Source organism: Oryzias latipes, chromosome 18 (assembly GCF_002234675.1).
Source record: "Oryzias latipes chromosome 18, ASM223467v1".
NCBI lineage: Eukaryota > Metazoa > Chordata > Actinopteri > Beloniformes > Adrianichthyidae > Oryzias > Oryzias latipes.
The window spans coordinates 2,322,070-2,346,274 of NC_019876.2; the positions used below are offsets into that span (position 1 = coordinate 2,322,070).

Below are 24,205 nucleotides of genomic sequence, written 5' to 3' on the forward strand. Positions count from 1 at the left end.
ATGCAGATCAGTTTTAGGAACCAAATGGAGATCTTCTTGATGATTGATCATCTTCAGAAAACATTCCTTGATGGTTTCAGGAAACAGTGACATGAATCACACACCATGGAACAGATCCTGGAGGAAATCCTCATGGATGATCCAGAATCATCTGACTTCAGCTGCAATCCAAGTGTGGCTAGATAACAGGACATCCAACAGAAATCAACCACAACATCCAGATGTGTATTTGGTCAATGGCTGTCAGCCAATCGTCATCCTCACCGTCAAACACTTGGGCCGATGGAACATCCTGTGACATCACTGCACACGCGTGTTCCCACTGAACTGAGCGCCACACTCCGCTAGCATCAGAAAGATGTGAGCGTTCAGCGTTAGAGTCCTAGCTAGGTCTGCAGCGGATCCCAGACTCACTGATGGGATGGAGTCACGCTTTCAGAGTCACGCTTCAGATCAGTTTAAGGTCAGGAAGAAGGAAAAAACAGGACAAAACTACCAGATTAAAGCTCACAGAGGATTTATTTCATGTTTCAAACACATAGTTCATACAAAAATACATCAAGTATTTACAAACACACACAGACCAGAAATCACTGCAATCATTTTCTCACTGAGGACGATTTCTAAAAACACTAAAGACATTTCTGAACTCAAGATATTCTTAGAAAAATACCAAGACGTCCAGATAAACAAAAGTGCATTCTGGTGCATTTTATTCTGAAAAACACAAACAGATGATTACTAGATGATGAACGCCACTGGGTGGGGTTCTCCAGTTCACGTGTGCTGAACCGTGGCTTCTGATGGATCCCGGTTCATCTGTCAACCGTTGCCCCCTTACTGCTAACCGTGGGGGCAGATGCTAATGTGACTTATTGTTTTCCTGGATGGACCGAGGTCGGTGACTTTAAGTTCTCCAGGTGAGTAATCAGGAGATGTCCCATCAGTGCCCTACCCGCCAATTTTAACTGCACCCCCCTTAGTACACACACCCTTGCCCCCTCAAAATATACACTCCAACATAAAACACATGCGCACACACACACCCTCACAAACACACATACACGCACACACATTTTGCAAGGAAGGTGGGACCTAGGACCATCTGTCCCCTACCCCTTCCCTGGTGGGGGGTACGGGTCCCTTGGCAACGGCTGCCGTGTCCCCTGGGTGCCGGTCTCCTGGGCCCGGCGGTGCTCTTTCCGCTCGGGGGGGGGGGGGGGGGGTCACATTACACCTGAGCCGGGGGGTGTCCGTGTCCCTGTGGGTGGGTTCTGGTCCTTGCCCCTGGGCGCTGGGCCCCGCCAAACTTCCAACAGTGGCCGAGCCCGGTCGGGCCATGTTTACAACACCCCTTGTGGGCCCCCCTTTTTCCCCGGGGTGCTCCCCTCCGGGGTGGGGGTGGCTGGCCCCTGCCTTGCTCCTCCTTGGACCAACCGTGGGTCGGGTGGGTGGCTGCCTGGAGTGCGGAGTGGGTTTCCCTTGGGGGGTCCTGGCTCGTATCTGGGGTTGGGGCGGGGGGATGCCTGGAACTCCTGGGTGGTGATGGGGTGCTCGTCTGGGGCTGTGGGTGCCCTTCTCGGGTGGGACCCTGCGTTGGGCTCTTCCGGCGCGGCGGGGTGGGCTGCTCTCCTGGTCGGGCTGGGGCGCCGCTCTCTTTACCCTGTGCTTCCCTGCTCTCTGGCTCTGGGGGCCTCGCAGCGGTCCTGCTGGTCCTGGCCTGGGTGGCGGGTTTGTCGCCCGGGGGGCGGTTGTCCCCTGCCTGCTGCCGTGTGGCGTTGGGGGCTTCCGGCTGCCGCTGCTGCTGCGGCGGGGGTCTGGGTGTGGGGGTGGCTGGGCGCTCCTCCTCCTTTTCACATTCCAACATCCATTTTAGAAGAACATAAACACTCACCTGAGCACAGGTGTTAGCTCACCTTTGCACTAATAGTTTGCATGATTGAATGAATATAAGATTTCACACTAGTTGGTTTAAAGGCATAGGTATGCGTTCGTGAACACTATCTGTTTTGTGTACATGTTGACAGGTGGACATTTTTGCAGCTAGCAGGTGTGTTGATAACATTTCAGTGTGTGTGTGGACAGGCCCCTCCCTTTTTGTACTACATTTGAACCTTACCGTAATGATAAACAACCAGTAAACCTGTCTGCTCTATGCTGCTTTATGGTCCTACCCCCCCCCCCCCCCCCCCTCTCTAAATCCCTCTCTCTTCTTCCCTTCTTTCCTTTTCCGTCCGGTCCAACACCAAAGATTTTCAAACATGATTGAAATTAATAAAGTTTGGCCTCAATTCCAAAAGGGGTTTATTCAGACATACCTCTGGTTTGTCTGAAGATTAATAACCCCTCTTGTTAAAATAAAATATGTCCAACAAAAGAGGCCATCAGTTCTCATCTGTCTGCCCAGCTGTTGGACAGGTCAAGTTAGAAAAAAAAAAAAAAAGTTCTCCAGGTAGAACTTTAGAATAGAATAGAATAGAATAGAAAAGGTCTTTAATAATCCCTGGGGAAATTTAATAATGGCCATCTGCTCACACTCATAAAACACATACACATATTAAAAACAATAAAAATGGTAAAAATAGCAAAAGACTAAAAAGATTAACAGATAAAAAGATTAATAATTTAAAAAACAGTGGGTAAGAAAATGAAATTAAATAAATAAATAAAAACAAGAATTACAAGAAATTGCTTCTAAGATGTCCTGCCAGAGGATTGTATTGCCCGATGGCACGAGGAACAAACAATTTCTTCAGTCTTTCTGTGGAGCAGCGCTGGGACAGCAGTCTGTTGCTGAATGTATTCCTCCTGCTGGTGAAGGCCTCATGTAGGGGATGTGAGGGATTCCTCATGATGGCCCTGAACCTGCTCAGACTTTTCTGTTCTGCCACCTCCTCCACAAGATCCAGCTTCAGTCCCACCACAGAGCTTTCCCTCTTGATGATCTTGTTGAGCCTGGAGATGTTCTTCTTGCTGGTATTGCACCAGTACACAGCAGCATAGAGGAGAGCACTTTCCCCCACTGACTGATAAAACATGTGGAGCAGTTTAGTGCAGATGTTAAAGAAGCGCAGCCTCCAGAGAAAGTACAGCCTGGACTGGGTCTTCTTGTAGAGCTGGTCCGTGTTGGTAGTCCAGTCCAGCTTGTGGTCCAACACAACCCCCAGGTACTTGTAAGTCTGTACCATCTCCACACTTACTCCCTTTATCTCTATCTGCACGGGCTGAGGAGTTCAGGCTTTCCTTCTGAAATCCAGAACCATCTCCTTGGTCTTCTGGATGTTCAGCTGCAGCTTATTCTCCCCACACCAGGCCACAAAGTCCTCCACCAGCCGCCTGTACTCCCCCTCCTCTTCTCCTTTAATGTAAGCCACTTTAGCTGTATCGTCTTAGAACTTCTGCATGTGGCAGGTTGAGGTGTTATAGCGGAAGTCGGACGTATACAGCGAGAAAAGAAGAGGAGACAGCACTGTCCCCTGTGGGGCCCCTACACTGCAGCTGAGGGTACTGGAGACAGACCCCCCCATGCGGACATACTGCTCCCTGTTGGTCAAAAAGTCCATGATCCAGGACACCAAGAATGGTTGCACAGTCATCCTGGTGAGCTTCTGCTGCAGCAGGTGAGGATGGATGGTGTTAAAGGCACAGGAGAAGTCAAAGAAAAGCATTCTCACAGCGTCACCTCCTTCATCCAGGTGAGAATAGGTGCAGTGTAGCAAGTAGAGGATTGTGTCCTCCACCCCTACTCTCTCCCTGTATGCGAACTGCAGTGGATCCTGATCTTTATTCTGAAAAGTCTCTTCAATCCTTGAAGACGAGCAAAGCAGAATTGGAGAGATGGGATGTCTTCAGACCAGAGGAGGTTTCTGACCCTACATGAAGAAAACAAAGGATGTTAGAAACTGAACAGAACCAGAACCACAAACATGCAGAAATCCACAGAAAAGAAGCAGAAACACAACAGAACTCTGCTGCAGACATCATGAACCGAGACTGAGACAGGAGAGTAGAAGTCTGTTCTGCTGCTGTTACTCCTTTAGGTGACATTCCCCACAGATTTGCTGTAACCTGATCAGTCATTGTAGTGTCATGATCGTCCACTAGGGGTCCCACGGAGCAGGAACTTTTCCCCCCATAACATCCACAGGACTGGATCTCTGAAAGACTCAGAGTCAATGACCAAAATCAGACATGAACAGCAGCTTTTCTGACGTGAATAAGGCAGTTATTGGTGCACCATAGGTGTGACCATGTTAATCACTTCAATGAAACTTGATTTTCACTTTGCCATCATAGGAAGAGTTCAACACTTATGGGTTTTTTCCAAAATAAGAGACAACTTTTTAAACCTGGACTTTTATTGTGAAAGAGGACCAGAACAGGGTCAGACTGTTGAAAAAACAGAATTTTGACTCCATTTAATCCAACGTTTTAGTGACATCATCTCACCTCCATCCCACCTTCTCCTCTGCATCCTCCACCCTCATGTCCTCCTTCTCTCCATCATCCACCTCCTCTTTGGTCTTCCTCCTCTTTCCTGGTGTCTCCAACCTCTTCCTCCTTTCAGCAGCATCATCACTCTTCCTCCTCTCAGCGTCTCCATCTGCTTCCCTGCATTGATCTCCAACATCTCCATGATCTGTTCCTCTGATGGATGGACTCCTTCCTGGTCTTCTTCTCCCTGGTTCTGGACTGTGAATGACTTCCTCCTTAAATGAAGCGTCCCTCTGGTTCTGGTCCAACCTTAGAAGGTGTTTCCTCAGCTCTGACTGAAGGTTGAAGGTTGAAGCTGCAGCTTCTGACCTCCTTTCTCCTGAAGGTCCTGCTGCTGCTGCTGGAAGAATCTTCTCAGACTGAGTCCTACAGGGATGGAGCTCCACGCTAGAACCATCAGAAATGACATCAGACATCTTCATGTTTTTCTGGACAGAAGTTTGTTGGTTTCAGGTGGACTTCATGCCTGAGAGCTCCTTCATCTGCCCACTGGATGTTCAGCTCCTCAGGTTGAAGTTGACGGTTGGGATCCGTCTGACTTTGCTGCAGTCGTCTCCTGGATTTCAGGAGCTTTGTTTCTGTTCTGCTCAAATCCCAGCAGAGGTCCTGCTGCTGGTTCCAGAAAACCAACTGGAAATGAAAGCTGAAGGTTTTTCCTGGACGGACTCTGGAATGATGGAAGTGGAGACACTTTTCTGGTGTCTAGTGTGACATCGTCCTCTTTTGGAACACCAGAAGACCCAATCAAAGCTCCAACATCTTCCTGACTATTTCTGACAGAAGATCAAAGCAGAAAGAGGGAAGTGGTTTCCATGGAAACGTCTGTCAGCTGCTCCTCCATCCAGAGGAAATGTAAACCAAATAGAGCAGCATCTTCTCAGGAAAAAAGATCCAGACCATAAACATTCGACAAAATATGGACCCTTTTTTTACTTCACAGCATTACTTTATCATAAAAACATATATAAAAATACTAAAAAATAATAAAACAAATGATTAATCAATTATTGAAAATGATTAAATTGATTGACTCTTAATGATATTACTTCACTTGCTCCAAAAAATTGATAAATTGATTCATGATTTTTCCTAATGTAGCATATTTTTGCATATATTATTAACTTTTAAAACTTGATCAAATTTTGCTAATAAAATTCCTGAAACAGTGTTTTGTCTACTTTACTGATATAGTATTATTTTTTTTAATCATACCAATGACTTTTATAAGTAACATAATCTTTATATATTTGGATACTTCATTGTCATGTTGATTTCTAAAAGTTAATTTATACAAAATAATTTAAGTAATTCATATTTGTCATGTGCTTTATTGATACTTCAAGATTCTTAATTCTGTCTGATAAAAGCTAGGAACCGGATATTGATAAATCATGTAATAAAATGGTTACAGTGATTATATAAATTTGCTTCCTTCCACTCCCTTTAAAGCAATATTTATTAATATGTCTAATTATCCTAAGTTTGATTAGTTAGTATTGTTTTTGTGTATTATTCCTATTTGATTGCTTGAAATAAACCATTTCAAATCAAATAAAAATATGAGGGTTCGTCTTTTTATTGATTTGATAGTTTTAACTTCACAGTTGTTTTTCTGCTGTGAAATTTCTCTTTCTTAAATAAAAAAAAATTAATACATAAATAAATGTAAAGTATAGAAATTGTGCAGTTTGCATTTATTTGTTGCAGAAAATAACATTCTGAATATCAGAGCAGCTTCTTAGGAAATCACAGCAAAGCAAGTCATCAAAATCCTTCCTACTATAATAAATATCAGGGACGGGTTCTCTCCCCTTTATGTCACGACCTCTTGAGGTCACTTTCAGTTTGAAAAAACCCTGAGACTCTCAGGTTTCAACTGTCTGTCTGTGTTCATTTCACTTTGTTCTGGTAGAACTTCCAACATTTTAGCTCACAGACACCTTTGATGTTGTCTAGAAGAACACCAAGAACCACAGGAACCTGAACAGACCTGCTGTGGGTCGGTTCCTGAAGGAGAACATGAAACAAACTCTCAACACTTCAGATCAACCTGGATCAACACTTCAAACCACTGAGATCCACAAACATCGTCCTAAACCTCAGACCTTCAGACTTTACGGTGATCCAGCACACCTTCAGAGTTCAGGAGTTGAGAACCGCAGAAACAGCTCCAGAAGGTTCTCCAGATAAATGAAGGAGTTCCAACCATCAGGCAGAAACGGGTCAGAACCAGAGCATCATCACGTCTTCATGGACCAGTTTCCATCCACGGTAACACAGCGGTGACGGGCGTGTAGCGTCTCCATGTGGCTGCAGCTTCAGAAAGTCTCTTCCATCCTTGAAGACGATCAAAGCAGCTTTGGAGAGATGGGATGTCTTCAGACCAGAGGAGGATTCTGACCCTACATCAGTGCTTCTCAATTATTTTTTGCCAGGCCCCCCCTAGGAAAAGAAAATGTTTCGCGCCCCCCCTGACCCCCCCCCCCCATAACCCCCCCCCCCACACACACACACACACACACACAGACACACTCGCGCGGTGACAATACATCAGGTCAGTATCTATAAAATTTGTATACCTAAAATTGTATCTTTTAACACTAACAAAAGAAAAAAGCAAAATAAATCCACTTTCAACAAATATTAACTTTATTTAGCCACAGAAACCCTGTTCTAGTCTAAAACAGAAAAGAAGCTGAAAGTACCTGAAATAAAAAAAATCTGTCATTCCTTATTTAAACTAGAAACATTTTGACCAACTGAACCATTTGATGCTGAAAAAAATAATTCAATCAATAAATAATATTAAATCTAAATTGATCTGAAACATTAACACAGCAGCACCAATATATTTAACGTTTTTAGTCTGAAGAAATAGGTAAAAACGTGCTGATTTTTTTTTCTAAATGACGGATTGTTTATTTCTGATCTCATAAAAGTGCAGCTGTTTTCCTGCATTACCTGCTGTCTTTATGTCTGTCTGACACCAACTAAACCACAGGCAGACAAAGAAAACATGGATGGAAAATAAAGACACGTCATCAAAATGTCTACAATAGTTCATAAAGAATGACATTGTTAGCGTGAGCTTAGGAATCTAAGGGCAGCGGTGATCTTGGGCAACAGGCAGCGGTAGCAGTGGTCCGCGTGCCCCGATTCCCCTGGCAGACAGGGCCCACACCACCCCTCCCCTTTCGTTCTCACTCGCGCAGCCGCGGACAGACAGAACAGACAATAGGAACCGAATAGTGGACCAGATTATTTTCCAAGCACTGAGCCGCTGTCACCGCTGCCCCCACGTTAAATTTGCGCACCGGACAAACCTGTGCCTAAAACCGCCACCACCGCGCGCCCCCCCTGGCATCGCTTCGTGCCCCCCCCTGGGGGCGCGCCCCACTATTTGAGAAGCACTGCCCTACATGAAGAAAACAAAGGATGTTAGAAACTGAAGATTCCTGCAGAAAGATGAGAGATCAGAGAATTCAGGACTCACTTCTGGTTGTTTCCTCTGACAGACACAAACACAAACAGCAGAGAGGATCACTGAGGGAAAAAGTCCAAGAAGGATCCAGAGAGCCGGTCTGGAGCGACTGATCCAGATCCGGTCTCCTCCTGGATCTGGAGTGGAGATGATGTCAACCTGGGATGTTTCCATGGTTGGAGCTCTGACTCCGTTTGGCTCTGAAACAAAGAGATGACATCATTTCCTGCCTGCTGTTCAGGACAAATGTTCTTCATGTGAGGGAGAACCTGCAGAGCAAACTCACCAACAACCAGCTGAACCGTCTCCCTGAAGTTCTTCCCAGGAATGAAGCAGCTGTACCTACCCTCAAAGAACCGCCACCATAAAAGGTGGAAGTTTCTAAACATCAAACAGAAACTTGAACTAAAGAACAGAACATTCATGAACGTACCTTCAACATGTGAACAGAACCAGAACCACACACAGAATGCAGAAATCCACACACAAGAAGAAACAGAAACACAAAAACGAGAGTGAAACAGGAGGACGAAGCTGCAGCTGTGTGAACATTACAGTGAGGCTGCTCACTAACCAGAACCACAGACAAATAGAAGCACAGACAAGAACCAGAATCACAAAAGAACTCTGCTGGAAACATGACTGAAACGAGAATAAAACAGGATGTTCGAGCTGCAGCTGTGTAAACATTACAGTGAGGTTGCTCACTAACCAGGCCACATATCTGACTGAATCATCCTCATCTGTCATCCTAGTGAGAGCCACTGACAGCAACTAAACCGGTTCTGCTGCTTCAAGAGATCCACTGCAATGAAAACATTGCATTTTTCTCAAACACCAAAAAGCCACAGTGGAGGAATCATGGAGCAGAGAGTTGTTGACCTCTGAACTAAAGATATTTACAACAGAAAGTGTAAAGGGGGGGGGGGGCAGACAAGGGTTTTTCTTCTATCTACTCCTTTTATAGCACTTTGTTTTATTTGTCCATTTTTAACTTTTGTGTTTTTCATTTGTGTTTGAATTAAAATAAAAAACAAAAACAAAATATTTTCCAGAAAAAAGGGGAAAGTTTAGACCAAAAATAATTTTCCTCCTTCTAAAATCTCATGTTGGTTCTGCAGAACCTCCCAGCAGTAGATTCTAGTTCAGAGACCGGATGGATCAGACTGATGTGTCCAACGCTCTGAAAAAGGCTGATAACATGGCGATGAGTGGTGAAATCCATATTTACTTCCAAGTGTGAGAAAGTGGAGCTGCAGCTGCAAAGCAAAATGTAAATAAAGCACCTTTGCCACATTAAAGCATCTCCTTCATCCTGTCATACTAACTCATCATCACACTTTATTTATTATCACACCTGACCATTTTCTCCACCCATTCCAACCTGCCTGCACTCTCTTCTTTACTTGTTTTTCACTCTCTCCATTCCTCTGGACTGTCAACACTAGATCCTTCAAATCCTCCTCCTTCTTCATCTCTTCTCCCTGTAACCTCACTCTTCCTCTTGGGTTCCTCTCATTCACACACATGTTCTCCGTCTTACTGCAGCAAACCTTCATTCCTCTCCTTTCCAGGACAAACCTCCACCTCTCTAGCTTCTCCTCCACCTGTTCTCTGCTCTCACTACAAATCACAATATCGTCTGCAAACATCAGAATCCATGCTGATTCCTGTCTAACCTCATCTGTCAGTCTGTCCATCAACATTAAAACAGGAAGGGGCTCAGAGCTGATCCCAGATGTAATCCCACCTCCACCTTGACCTCCTCTGTTCACCCCTACAGCCCTCCTCACCACTGTCTTACAGTCCTCATCCATGTCCTGCACTGCTCTAACATACTTCTGTCACTCCAGACTTCCTCATCCCAAACCACAGTTCCTCTCTGTTCCTCTCTGTCCTAAACCTTCTCCAGATCTACAGAGACAGTCTCTCTCTGACCTTCTCTGTACGTCTCTATCAACATTCTCAAAGTAAAGACTGCATGTAGTGTTCTTCTAAGATTACATCTCAATGTTAAAGAAATGTGTTTTATCTAAATAATGTTTGCTTGGAAAAAGCATTGAATGGACTCATTTGTAACCCACTGACTAGAGGGTCTTCTGGTTTTTCTTTCATTTGTTAAATTGTACTAAAGAAACCAAAACATGGAAATAATGGAACAGAACAGAGGATCAAGAAAAATGGAGAAATATTTTCCATTTTTCTTCCCCCTCCCTTTCTGTCCCTTTTTTGACTTTCTTGTTTATTATTTTTGAGTTCTTCTGTTCTTCCTCCTGGACAATAGTTTTCTTTGGTTTTCTTTTCCCTTTTTTCCCCCCACCACCGATATAATTAGGCTTCATAGTCTGTTGTGCAACAAGCTGCTTGTCAGGGACTCTACCTGTTCTGACCCCACCCAACTTTGACGCATAGTTTCAGACTCTGCCTCTCCCACTGTGACATTGCTACTAGCTGACAACCGTTCAGGAGCTCCACATTCCATCAGTCCCTGAAGGAACCAGTTTGCTGTTTGGTCTGTTCTTGATTTCTGAATCATGAAGATCTTCTTTCTGCTGGCTCTAATTCCTTTGGAGGGGAAAGGAATTTCAGGTAAACTTTAAACTTTTTATTTAGACACATCCTGATTCATGCAGCAAACTGAACTCTGTCATTCTATGAGTTCCTGCTAATTCTGTGATCATTAGGCTGTTAGAGAATGTTTTTATCAATGTTAACCTTATATGTTAGACGTTTACTGCTTTAGTGATTGTTGAGAAAGAGACAGAGCATGGGGGGGGGATCCTCAGATGCCCAAATAGTCCTTTAAAGCCATTTTTGTGTGTGAAATCTGTCTGTGATAGAAAAAAAATAATCAATATAATCTAAAAATTAATAATATTTGAGCTAAATAAAATGATCAATTGGAAGTTAATGATAAATCCTCATCTCACGGACAGCAATGAGTTTCTAAGAGTGTAGTGTATTTAGGAGTGGAGGAGTTTGACTGCACAGCAGCTGGAAAGTTGCTGTACTTGTTCAGCTTGTTAGCCTCACTACAGCTAGTCAGCAGCAGGAAACATTTCATGGTTATTTGCCTTTTGTATAAACAAAAGTACGACAAGTTATATTACTGTCTGGCAGAGTTTGGAGTTGAAAGTAGTGTGACCAATCATTTCTCTGTAAGCTGTGCTACAATAGAGACGTTTTTATATAAAGGAAAGACAAAGATCTTTTTTAACACATTTTTTAAACACAGTTTATGAACTTTTATATATTTATTCATACAGCAAAACCGTTCATTTTCATTTGTTGCCTCAAGGTAAAACTCTGCAGTTAGTACCTGTGTTTCAGGTAACACCATGTGTGTGTGTGTGTGTGGGTGTGTGTGTGCGTGTGTGTGTGTGTGTGTGTGGGTGTGTGTGTGTGTGTGTCTGTGTGTGTGTGTAGATGTGTGGGTGGGTGTGTGTGTGTGTGTGTGTGTGTGTGTGTGTGTGTGTGTGTGTGTAGATGGTGAATGTTTTTGACTTCACAATCGACTCACCGTCACAGGAAATAGACCTTAAAGCTTTCATGGAAGGAGACTTTGGGAGCTTCATATAGGGAGATTCCTAACTAAGAACAGCCAAGTTTCAGAAAAAACAGTGAGGAAGAGGAGAAATGGATTCAGGAATCAGGTCTGAGGGACACTTCAGGGTCCAATGAGGGATCAGTTGGAGCAGTACTTGTCTGCAGACTGGTCCTACAGCCATTATTGATCTCTTAATATATTTGTTCCTTTTTTAAACAGAAATACAATTTACACCTCTGTTGTAACCCTTGTGTTATCCTAGGCACTTTAACATTGGGAGTTGGGTCATCTAGACCCACTAGACCAGGGGTGTCAAACTCATTTTGGTCCGGGGGCCACATTTAACCCGTCTGATCTCAAGTGGGCCGGACCAGTAACATAAAAGCAAAATAACAGCTTTGTTTTAGTTTTTTACTCAGTTGGAAAAATGCCTCAATCAACATAGTAGCCTAATCACTTAGGGACAATGGGTCTCAAATAAAAGTAATTTCAATTAAAGAAAAGTTTGTCTATTCATAATTAATAAAGACTAAATATTTTACATCTGACACTGAAGCAATCCAGAAACTTTTCTTTATGGTAAGGCTCTTAGTGGTGCTGAATGTTATATTCTTTGAGCACTGCGATGTTGATGAGATACAAAGCATTTGGTTGCATTCAGCTTCGTGAAAGAAAGAAAAAACTCTGTCCATTTCTTCACTCCACTTCACGTTTGACAACATTTTGGTCAATAGGGTGTCGCTAATGATCATCCTTATAGCAAGATAACAGCGGTGAGGCTCATAGGGAACCAAGGTGCATCCTACCCAGACGGACTCAGAGCTGTTATGTTTCGCTTTTGGCACATGCACATATGCTGTTTCAACTGTTTTTCCTTTCCTTTGCTCCTACTAGTGGTGGAATTGCGCATTTCGGTTATTTCTTTAAAAAATCATAACTCGCCACAGGAATGGACTATAAACTTACTTTCTTTTTTAATCATCCTTATGACTTTTACTCTTCATGAGTGGGCCGGAGTAAACCACCTGGCGGGCCGGATAAGGCCCGCGGGCCGTATGTTTGACACCCCTGCACTAGACAGTGCTCTGAACCTTTTTTCTTCAATGATTTGTGATCTTCACTGGTGTCCATGGATTACATGAAATCTTTCCACCTTTATCCACCTTTGTCATGGTAGGGAGAACACCTCAATGGAAGGGGGGGGTCATCTAAGATAACATAGGGATAAACCTAATCATCACTGCCTCCCCAAGTTCCACAGAGTAAAGATGATGAACCTTTCAGATAATCATAAATACAACTATTTGGATATATTTTGTTGTTTTGATGTTCCATGAAATGTTTCCATATCTGCTGTTTGTTTGTTACTTCATGTCTCTTGTGTTGTAAAATTCAAACACAAAACAATTGAGGATTATCTGATGTTTTGTGTTGGCTCTCTTCAATTCAACTCTTCAGTGCTCTTCAATCAATGTGATTGAAGAGCACTTTTTGGTTCCTTCAATGGCCATGGAGAAAGGTTCGACTCTGCCCTGTCGTGGTTGAACCCTCATCACAGTGGGGGTGTTGGAAAACTCTGGGCTTTTTTGTGGAAATCAAAAGGATGAGGAGGGTTTGCTGTAACATTTAGATTTTCCTTTAGCTGTTGAAACCACTTATCAGATGAGAACCACTAACTGTTAGGATTTCATTAGTTTGGGGTCTTCTAAATGTGCCCCCCCCCCCTAATAAAATCAGAGTAGCTGCAGCTGAGTGCTTCAGGTGAGCAGATAGAGGATCTGTTCAGGTTTCTGCTCCTCCATACTTAGATGTCTCAGACTTTACATGTAATAATTATTGAGCTGAGGAGTCAAAAGAATCTCTAAGCAGCAAAGAGAAGACCAGCATGGATCAGTTATTTCAGTTTATTCATTACATACATTGAATACATGTTGTGCAGTTAATATAATTCAGTATTTTTCCTTTTCTAACTTGCCCTGTCAACAGCTGAGCAGACATGAGAGCTGAAGGCCTCTACTGTTGGACAGACTTTACTGTTACAAAGAGGGAAATGAATCTTCTGACACACTAGGAGTATTGGGAAATGGTAAATGGTAAACAGCGTATACTATTAAAGCACTTTTCTACCTTCCTTTGAAGGCCCAAAGCTTTACAGTCACAGTCCCATTCACCCATACACACTCACATTCACACAATATAAACCCCTTTTGGATTTGAGGCTGAATTTATTTATATGAATTATGTTTGTGTGCTTTTTCTGTTGGACCAGAGTGAGGAATGTTAGAGACGCCTGACAGTAATCATCATAACTGTCAGTCAGACTAAAGGGCGGGGCCTGTCCACACTCAAATGTTTCAAATATACCTGCCGGCTCTAAATACCTACACACACACACACACCTTCTCATTCATTGTGTGTCCAAACTTTTGGTCTGTACTGAACCTACTCTATGTAAACAGTCACAGAGAGAGCTCAGCTGACTCCTGTCCTCAGGTGAGGGTTTGTGTTCTACTGTGGTTGATGGAATGTCAACAGAGGAGGAGTGACCTGATGGAATGACCTGATGGAATGACCTGATGGAATGACCTGATCTTTTCTCATTTGTTCTTTTGTCTTTAACTTTTGTTTTGTGTGTCTGGTTAATTTGAGTCAGTTTCCAGTTTAGGTTGACTTGTTCCTGTTTAGTTTTTTTCCCCAACTTTTATTTTCTTCTTTCAGTTAAATAAAACATTTGACTTACATCTAGTTTAGGTTTTAGTTCAGCCGTGGTGATGTAACAGACAAAGAGGTGGTATATGTCTGATGATGTCATCAGTTTGTCTCAGGGGACTGAAGCGTGCCTTTGCTTTGCTAGTCTGTCTTCCTTTCTTTTTGTGATTGTGACTCTCTGATTGTGCAGATTCTGTTTTATTTTGAGACAGTAGCCGTCAAACTTCATAAGGTTGATGGTTCTTTACACAACCTCTGAACATTAAAGTGTCATCAAGGATTGCTGAGTAAAACAGATTTAAGCTAAAAGTTCTTTGTTCTCAGATGGAAAGGAGAAATGAAGCAACCATGTTTCTGCAACCTTGGAGAAGTACTACACATAGGTGGCGGTTCTTTCTAAAGACTATTCAATGAACTAACGTCTGAATTTGTAGAAAGTTTGTTTCAATGAATTCAGACACAAAATGAAGACAATGTGGAAGATTTGACACAGTTACTCTGTACTAGGACTTTTAATTTAATTTGAATTTAAAATTGATTATATGTTAATTTGTACCAAAACGTCTGCTGTGAATGTTTCAAACCATGTTTTAGTTTGTTTTCCTCAAATGTTCCTCAGAAACTGAGTATTCAGTCAGTGATCAAAGACTTTAAAGTAGAAACTGTTTTGGTAGAAATGAGGTGAAAGACTGAAAACATTTGACTAAATGAATAATCATCAGGAATCATTGATTGAAATGTGTCTTTAGATAGAATTAGAAAAGACTATTGCTTTAATCCTCTTTACTCATTTCTGGATTGGATTCTAGTTTGGATTGGACTTTTATTTTGAAAGGATTTGTCTTTGGTCCAATCAAAGTCACATGTCCTTTGGTCTGATATCTATGTGGACAGAAATACTTTGGATCTTTTAGAAGCAGAAATCAAAGATTGAGAAGACATTTTCACTTGGAGGTAAAGACTCAGATTTAGAAAAGTTTCTTCCTGTTTTCTTTGTTTCCAGGTGAACCAATCATTGCTGCTCCTGGTGATGATGTCATCCTGCCGTGCCGCCTGGACTCTCAGGAGGATCTGCAGGATCACAGCGTGGAGTGGACCAAACTGGACATGAAGCGTTTTGTGTTTCTGTACTGGAATGGACAGATCATAACTGAACACATGAGCGAGTCGTTGATCCCGAGAGTGTCTCTGGACCAAGACGGACTAAAACGAGAAGACGGGACGTTAAAGATCAGGAACGTGTGGCTCCAGGATGAGGGGAAGTACAGCTGCTTCATTCCTGGGAAGAACTTCAGGGAGACGGTTCAGCTGGTTGTTGGTGAGTTTGCTCTGCAGGTTCTCCCTCACATGAAGAACATTTGTCCTGAACAGCAGGCAGGAAATGATGTCATCTCTTTGTTTCAGAGCCAAACGGAGTCAGAGCTCCAACCATGGAAACATCCCAGGTTGACATCATCTCCACTCCAGATCCAGGAGGAGACCGGATCTGGATCAGTCGCTCCAGACCGGCTCTCTGGATCCTTCTTGGACTTTTTCCCTCAGTGATCCTCTCTGCTGTTTGTGTTTGTGTCTGTCAGAGGAAACAACCAGAAGTGAGTCCTGAATTCTCTGATCTCTCATCTTTCTGCAGGAATCTTCAGTTTCTAACATCCTTTGTTTTCTTCATGTAGGGTCAGAATCCTCTGTACGCCTTTAACAAACCCTCTCTGGTGGCTGGAAGTGTTCATCAGTGGATCCATCAGTGTGAATGAGACTGAGACTGGAAAACACTGGAGGACAAAGTAAAACAGGAAATGGATTTACTTGGACAACACTTTTACTTCAATGGATCAAAGGGTTTTCCAGTACTGTGTTTGTTTGAAACAAATGCAGTCCTTTAGTTCCAAACAGCTGCAATGCAATTTCTACTTTGCACAATATTTTGATGAAATCACTTTTTTGAGTTGAAGCTAAAATCTTTGTGACCTGCTGTTTGTGAATGAAATCAGATTAGATCAATCTTGTAAATGAAAATGTAAATAAACAGATAAATGAGAACTCTTCATCAGGAGAAATCTGTCATTTTTCTGTAACTTTAGTTCCAAACTGAGTTTCTAGTAAATTACACGTCTCTTTAAATTGAAATGATTCTGTATGGCTCTTCATTTAGGATTTCTTGGAGGCTTTTATTTGACCATAACATTGCAAAAATGTATCTTCAGTGTGTTAAAAAGCCTTTCATGTGTTCCATTTTGTGCATTTATTGTTACAAAAACATTCTTTTAACATTTTGATCAAACATTTTTGTTTTCAGTTGCTTCATCTTGGATGGAACAGATCCGGTTCTTCCCTCTTCTTCATCTGGGATGGACTGATCCGGTTCTTCCCTCTTCTTCATCTTGGATGGACTGATCCGGTTCTTCCCTCTTCTTCATCTTGGATGGAACAGATCCGGTTCTTCCCTCTTCTTCATCTTGGATGGACTGATCCAGTTCTTCCCTCTTCTTCATCTTGGATGGACTGATCCGGTTCTTCCCTCTTCTTCATCTTGGATGGAACAGATCCGGTTCTTCCCTCTTCTTCATCTTGGATGGACTGATCCAGTTCTTCCCTCTTCTTCATCTTGGATGGACTGATCCGGTTCTTCCCTCTTCTTCATCTTGGATGGACTGATCCGGTTCTTCCCTCTTCTTCATCTCAGATGGACTGATCCGGTTCTTCCCTCTTCTTCATCTTGGATGGACTGATCCGGTTCTTCCCTCTTCTTCATCTCAGATGGACTGATCCGGTTCTTCCCTCTTCTTCATCTGGGATGGACTGATCCGGTTCTTCCCTCTTCTTCATCTTGGATGGACTGATCCGGTTCTTCCCTCTTCTTCATCTTGGATGGACTGATTTGGTTCTTCCATCTTCTTCATCTCGGATGGGCTGATCCGGCTCAATTCAACCAAAACAGTTTCTACTTTAAAGTCTTTGATCACTGACTGAATACTCAGTTTCTGAGGAACATTTGAGGAAAACAAACTAAAACATGGTTTGGAAAGATTCACAGCAGAAGTTTTGGTAGAAATGAAACAGACTTTTACTTTAAAGTTCTTACTCCCTTACTGTGTCGTCACCTAGATTTATTCAAACCTATTCCTTTTAGTACAACTCTGTAATATCAATATTAATACTAATATTGATCACTTATGGGATTTATTTATTTAATCCTCCTCTTTTTTTCTTCTTAGGGCTTCATACTGAACACACTAAAGTGACAGACAAATCTGAACTTATTGAATATTAACATCATTAAAAGCAAAATTTGAATCCAGAGTAAATCAAGTTAAACCTTAAATAATGTATAATATTTTACTCTGCATAAAAATATAATCTGTTAAAATTATACAGATATGAAGATGCTGCAGAACAATACAAAAAAAGCCTGGAAATATTAAATTGAAACATCAATTCATTCCGTTTTCTTTGCTCTTTTATCATTTTTTAGAGCTGGACTCCTGCATCATTTTTAGCAATAAGTTTCTTTCTAGTGTGTGACGTCCTGTGTGTCTTTGTGAAAAGGATCAGAGCGATTGGAGTTTTTTACAAACTGCTGCGATGCTGACTGAACCGTGACTGAAAAGGGAGGCGGACGCACTGATAGTAAACCATGTCAGTGAATTCCTAAACAGGACTCTGAATGTGACTCATCTCCAGACACAGCAGACATCCACTGTAGAAGACGCCCCAACCCCAGTACAGCTCAACATGGGCAGAGCCAGGCAGGTCCACCACAAAAGCTGGTATTCAAAAATACAAAGTCTTATCTTTGTGAGGCTTATCTTGATCTCTCAGTTCTCAGATGCAGGTTGGCTGATAATCTGGTTCTGGGTGGAATTGTTTTCTAGCAGACTATAGTGACTTGCAGAAAGTGAAACAGTTTCAGATTTTGCTTCTACTTCCAGTGTCTCCCATTTCTGTTTGTTTTTGAGATGATGGTGCCTCTTCTAGTCTTTATTTGCACCTGCAGCTCTGTTCTAGTCATGAGCTGCAGCTTTGGTTCCACTTCCCCCTCAGCACAAATTAGTGACCAATAATGAACAGCTTGAAGATCAAAGTAAGAAAGAGTGAAGGACGGTTAAAAAAACAGTTTCCACAGTTGTCTCTTGTTGTTTGCTTTTAAATAGCAAAGCGATTCAGTCATCACTTCAGTTCATCTACAATCTAGTTTAGTTCTGATTTTTCTGCAGTTGTGATCGTCTCCAGAGTTTATTTCATTTCTATTTCATTCTAACATGAACGAGATCCTGATTATTGACCTGCTGTTTCTGTGAACTCACTGAGGAAGAGGAGGGTGGTGTGTTCGTCCGCTGAGCAGAAGCAGGAAATACAGAGACAGGAAAAAGTGAATTAGTCTAGTCTAAAGCAAAACATGAGAAACATTTATGAGATAAGAGGTGTTTTCTTCACGACCGACACATCAGTTTAGTTCAGTCTGACTTTGTTCCACAGCTATAAATAAAAGGAGTTTTTTCTAAAAATAAAAACAACTCTTAAGCAGGAGTGTATATAAAATTAAAAGAATGAATATTTTCCTGAATTATAAAAAGTGAACGTGGTGAGCCTTCATTTATACATCTGAGCATAAACTGCAGAATCTGGTAGATTTGGAAACTTAATAAAAGCAAAGAAAAATACGGCGATTGCAGTGAGGAAGAAGAACCAACGTGAAGTCAGGGGGAACTGATCATGGCAGAGATGAAGAACTGTGAAGAAAGGTTTCGGTTTGAGTCAGACAACCCTGTTCTTCATCCCCTCAGTTTGCTATACAGACAGCTTTTTATATTTTTATTATTACTTTTCTATATTTCAATAACATAGGTTTTTGTCGAATTTCAACACTTTTACATTAAAAATAAAGAAATAAAAAGTCCCACAAACAAAGAAAGTGTTTGACAAATCTTCCACATTTTAATCATTAATGTCCGTCTGAACACACAGAAACAAACTTTCAATAATTCTGCAGAGAAGAAGCAGAAACAGACCAGAATTCTGCTGCAATCATGACAGACGGACTTAATTAAAGCAGGTCAGACAGAAATGATCTGTTTAAAGTCAGAGCGAATCTTTTTGTGTGATGTTTTCAGACCAGGAAGTCCCCTGAAAGAAAATCAGTTAGAACACCACTGAGGCGTAGCCAAGCAACCCAGAGGAGCCACAGGTTTGTTCACGTCTCAGTGAGTCCTCAAACCTCAGAGGTGAGAACAGGTCTGGTGAGGACTTATCCACGCCTCAATGTCCTCCCCCATTAGAGAGGAAGTCAGAGTCCCAGCACCACTGAGGCCAACTAGAACCTGTTCTCACATGTTTCTTCCTCAATAATCTCCTCCTCCTGCTGCAGCAGACTGACTGCAATGAAACATGAAAACAAGTCAAATCTATTTTTCTGACTTTATTCATCATTTCTCTGCTTCTACTGTTGAATAGAAACATAACATTGGAGTAGAATCCTTTTGGATAAATCTATTCATGGAAATGTCATTCTGTCCTTCATTACCTGAAACTAATGAACCAAAATTCTAATTGTTTGCATTTTTCTAAGAACACCAAAGAGTCAGAACGGAGGAACAAAGGAGTCTCATGTTGAAGACCCCTGAACTCAGGGGCGGAGCTACAGAAAACTGGAAATATATTTACAAGAAAAAGTGTAAAAAGGGGAGGATATTACAATATATTGTCTTCTACCGACTCCTTTTCCAGCACTTTGTTTTATTTGTCCATTTTTAATTCTTGTGTTTTTCATTTTATGTTTGAAATAAATTAAAACTGAACCGGAATGTATTCCTGGAAGAAAAAAAAGGGCAAAGTTTGGATCAAAAATAATTTTCCTCTTTTTAAAATCTCATATTGCTTCTGCTTAACAGAACTAATACTGAACAGAACCTCCAGAACTATCCTTTAGAATGAACTGATACTGAACAGAACCTCCAGAACAATCCTTTAGAATGAACTGATACTGAACAGAACCTCCAGAACCATCCTTTAGAATGAACTGATACTGAATAGAACCTCCAGAACAATAATTTAGAATGAACTGATACTGAACAGAACCTCCAAAACAATCCTTTAGTATGAACTGATACTGAACAGAACCTCCAGAACCATCCTTTAGATTAAACTGATACTGAACAGAACCTCCAGGACAATCATTTAGTTTGAACTGATACTGAACAGAACCTCCAAAACAATCCTTTAGTATGAACTGATACCGAACAGAACCTCCAGAACCATCCTTTAGAATGAACTGATACTGAACAGAACCTCCAGAACAATCCTTTAGTTTGAACTGATACTGAACAGAACCTCCAGAACAATCATTTAGTTTGAACTGATACTGAACAGAACCTCCAAAACAATCCTTTAGTATGAACTGATACCAAACAGAACCTCCAGAACCATCCTTTAGAATGAACTGATACTGAACAGAACCTCCAGAACAATCCTTTAGTTTGAACTGATACTGAACAGAACCTCCAGAACAATCCTTTAGTTTGAACTGATACTGAACAGAACCTCCAAAACAATCCTTTAGTATGAACTGATACCGAACAGAACCTCCAGAACCATCCTTTAGAATGAACTGATACTGAATAGAACCTCCAGAACAAAAATTTAGAATGAACTGATACTGAACAGAACCTCCAGAACAATCCTTTAGTTTGAACTGATACTGAACAGAACCTCCAGAACAATCCTTTAGTATGAACTGATACTGAACAGAACCTCCAGAACAATCCTTTAGTTTGAACTGATACTGAACAGAACCTCCAGAACAATCCTTTAGTTTGAACTGATACTGAACAGAACCTCCAAAACAATCCTTTAGTATGAACTGATACCGAACAGAACCTCCAGAACCATCCTTTAGAATGAACTGATACTGAATAGAACCTCCAGAACAAAAATTTAGAATGAACTGATACTGAACAGAACCTCCAGAACAATCCTTTAGTATGAACTGATACCGAACAGAACCTCCAGAACCATCCTTTAGAATGAACTGATACTGAACAGAACCTCCAGAACAATCCTTTAGTTTGAACTGATACTGAACAGAACCTCCAGAACAATCCTTTAGTTTGAACTGATACTGAACAGAACCTCCAAAACAATCCTTTAGTATGAACTGATACCGAACAGAACCTCCAGAACCATCCTTTAGAATGAACTGATACTGAATAGAACCTCCAGAACAAAAATTTAGAATGAACTGATACTGAACAGAACCTCCAGAACAATCCTTTAGTTTGAACTGATACTGAACAGAACCTCCAGGACAATCCTTTAGTTTGAATTGATACTGAACAGAACCTCCAAAACAATCCTTTAGTATGAACTGATACCGAACAGAACCTCCAGAACCATCCTTTAGAATGAACTGATACTGAATAGAACCTCCAGAACAATCCTTTAGTTTGAACTGATACTGAACAGAACCTCCAGAACAATCCTTTAGATTAAACTGATACTGAACAGAACCTCCAGGACAATCCTTTAGTTTGAATTGATACTGAACAGAACCTCCAAAACAATCCTTTAGTATGAACTGATACCGAACAGAACCTCCAGAACCATCCTTTAGAATGAACTGATACTGAATAGAACCTCCAGAACAAAAATTTAGAATGAACTGATACTGAACAGAACCTCCAGAACAATCCTTTAGTTTGAACTGATACTGAACAGAACCTCCAGAACAATACTTTAGTTTGAACTGATACTGACCAGAACCTCCAAAACAATCATTTAGTTTGAACTGATACTGAACAGAACCTCCAAAACAATCCTTTAGTATGAACTGATACCGAACAGAACCTCCAGAACCATCCTTTAGAATGAACTGATACTGAACAGAACCTCCAAAACAATCCTTTAGTATGAACTGATACCGAACAGAACCTCCAGAACCATCCTTTAGAATGAACTGATACTGAATAGAACCTCCAGAACAAAAATTTAGAATGAACTGATACTGAACAGAACCTCCAGAACAATCCTTTAGTATGAACTGATACCGAACAGAACCTCCAGAACCATCCTTTAGAATGAACTGATACTGAACAGAACCTCCAGAACAATCCTTTAGTTTGAACTGATACTGAACAGAACCTCCAAAACAATCCTTTAGTATGAACTGATACCGAACAGAACCTCCAGAACCATCCTTTAGTATGAACTGATACCGAACAGAACCTCCAGAACCATCCTTTAGAATGAACTGATACTGAACAGAACCTCCAGAACAATCCTTTAGTTTGAACTGATACTGAACAGAACCTCCAGAACAATCCTTTAGATTAAACTGATACTGAACAGAACCTCCAGGACAATCCTTTAGTTTGAATTGATACTGAACAGAACCTCCAAAACAATCCTTTAGTATGAACTTATACCGAACAGAACCTCCAGAACCATCCTTTAGAATGAACTGATACTGAACAGAACCTCCAGAACAATCCTTTAGATTAAACTGATACTGAACAGAACCTCCAGGACAATCCTTTAGTTTGAATTGATACTGAACAGAACCTCCAAAACAATCCTTTAGTTTGAACTGATACTGAACAGAACCTCCAAAACAATCCTTTAGTATGAACTGATACCGAACAGAACCTCCAGAACCATCCTTTAGAATGAACTGATACTGAATAGAACCTCCAGAACAATCCTTTAGTTTGAACTGATACTGAACAGAACCTCCAGAACAATCCTTTAGATTAAACTGATACTGAACAGAACCTCCAGGACAATCCTTTAGTTTGAATTGATACTGAACAGAACCTCCAAAACAATCCTTTAGTATGAACTGATACCGAACAGAACCTCCAGAACCATCCTTTAGAATGAACTGATACTGAATAGAACCTCCAGAACAATCCTTTAGTTTGAACTGATACTGAACAGAACCTCCAGAACAATCCTTTAGATTAAACTGATACTGAACAGAACCTCCAGGACAATCCTTTAGTTTGAATTGATACTGAACAGAACCTCCAAAACAATCCTTTAGTATGAACTGATACCGAACAGAACCTCCAGAACCATCCTTTAGAATGAACTGATACTGAATAGAACCTCCAGAACAATCCTTTAGTTTGAACTGATACTGAACAGAACCTCCAAAACAATCCTTTAGTATGAACTGATACCGAACAGAACCTCCAGAACCATCCTTTAGAATGAACTGATACTGAATAGAACCTCCAGGACAATCCTTTAGTTTGAACTGATACTGAACAGAACCTCCAGAACCATCCTTTAGAATGAACTGATACTGAATAGAACCTCCAGAACAATAATTTAGAATGAACTGATACTGAACAGAACCTCCAGAACAATCCTTTAGTTTGAACTGATACTGAACAGAACCTCCAGAACAATCCTTTAGATTAAACTGATACTGAACAGAACCTACAGGACAATCCTTTAGTTTGAACTGATACTGAATAGAACCTCCAGAACAATAATTTAGAATGAACTGATACTGAACAGAACCTCCAAAACAATCCTTTAGTATGAACTGATACCGAACAGAACCTCCAGAACAATCATTTAGAATGAACTGATACTGAACAGAACCTCCAAAACAATCCTTTAGAATGAACTGATACTGAACAGAACCTCCAAAACAATCCTTTAGTATGAACTGATACCGAACAGAACCTCCAGAACAATCATTTAGAATGAACTGATACTGAACAGAACCTCCAAAACAATCCTTTAGAATGAACTGATACTGAACAGAACCTCCAGAACAATCCTTTAGATTAAACAGATACTGAACAGAACCTCCAGGACAATCATTTAGTTTGAATTGATACTGAACAGAACCTCCAAAACAATCCTTTAGTATGAACTGATACCGAACAGAACCTCCAGAACCATCCTTTAGAATGAACTGATACTGAATAGAACCTCCAGAACAATAATTTAGAATGAACTGATACTGAACA

At 41.2% G+C, this 24,205-nt stretch overlaps 2 protein-coding genes across 4 annotated transcripts in view; one reads left to right on the top strand and one right to left on the bottom strand.

The window, feature by feature from the left end:
* Positions 1-3,764: 3,764 nt before the first annotated feature.
* Positions 3,765-24,205, bottom strand: part of LOC111949253 (myelin-oligodendrocyte glycoprotein-like) — a 56,443-nt gene continuing 36,002 nt past the window's right edge. The window contains exons 1-3 of one of the 3 annotated variants that reach the window (XR_002875261.1): positions 8,262-8,393; positions 7,988-8,175; positions 3,766-3,872 (exon numbers count right to left, since the gene is read on the bottom strand). Coding sequence is in view for 2 of the 3 variants with exons in the window: in XM_023965988.1 (XP_023821756.1) it covers positions 3,849-3,872; positions 7,988-8,175 (212 nt within the window). In the remaining variant the exon portion in view is untranslated. Of the gene's footprint in view, positions 3,873-6,171; positions 6,897-7,987; positions 8,176-8,261; positions 8,394-24,205 lie in introns of those variants that run through there. The other 2 variants (XM_023965988.1, XM_023965989.1) reach the window with 2 other exon arrangements.
* On the top strand, positions 10,413-16,275 carry LOC101160533 (myelin-oligodendrocyte glycoprotein-like). Its single transcript, XM_004085577.4, has 4 exons — positions 10,413-10,564; positions 15,235-15,549; positions 15,636-15,823; positions 15,902-16,275. The coding sequence occupies exons 1-4, from the start codon at positions 10,510-10,512 to the stop codon at positions 15,980-15,982; spliced, it is 639 nt and encodes a 212-aa protein (XP_004085625.2). The 5' UTR covers positions 10,413-10,509; the 3' UTR covers positions 15,983-16,275.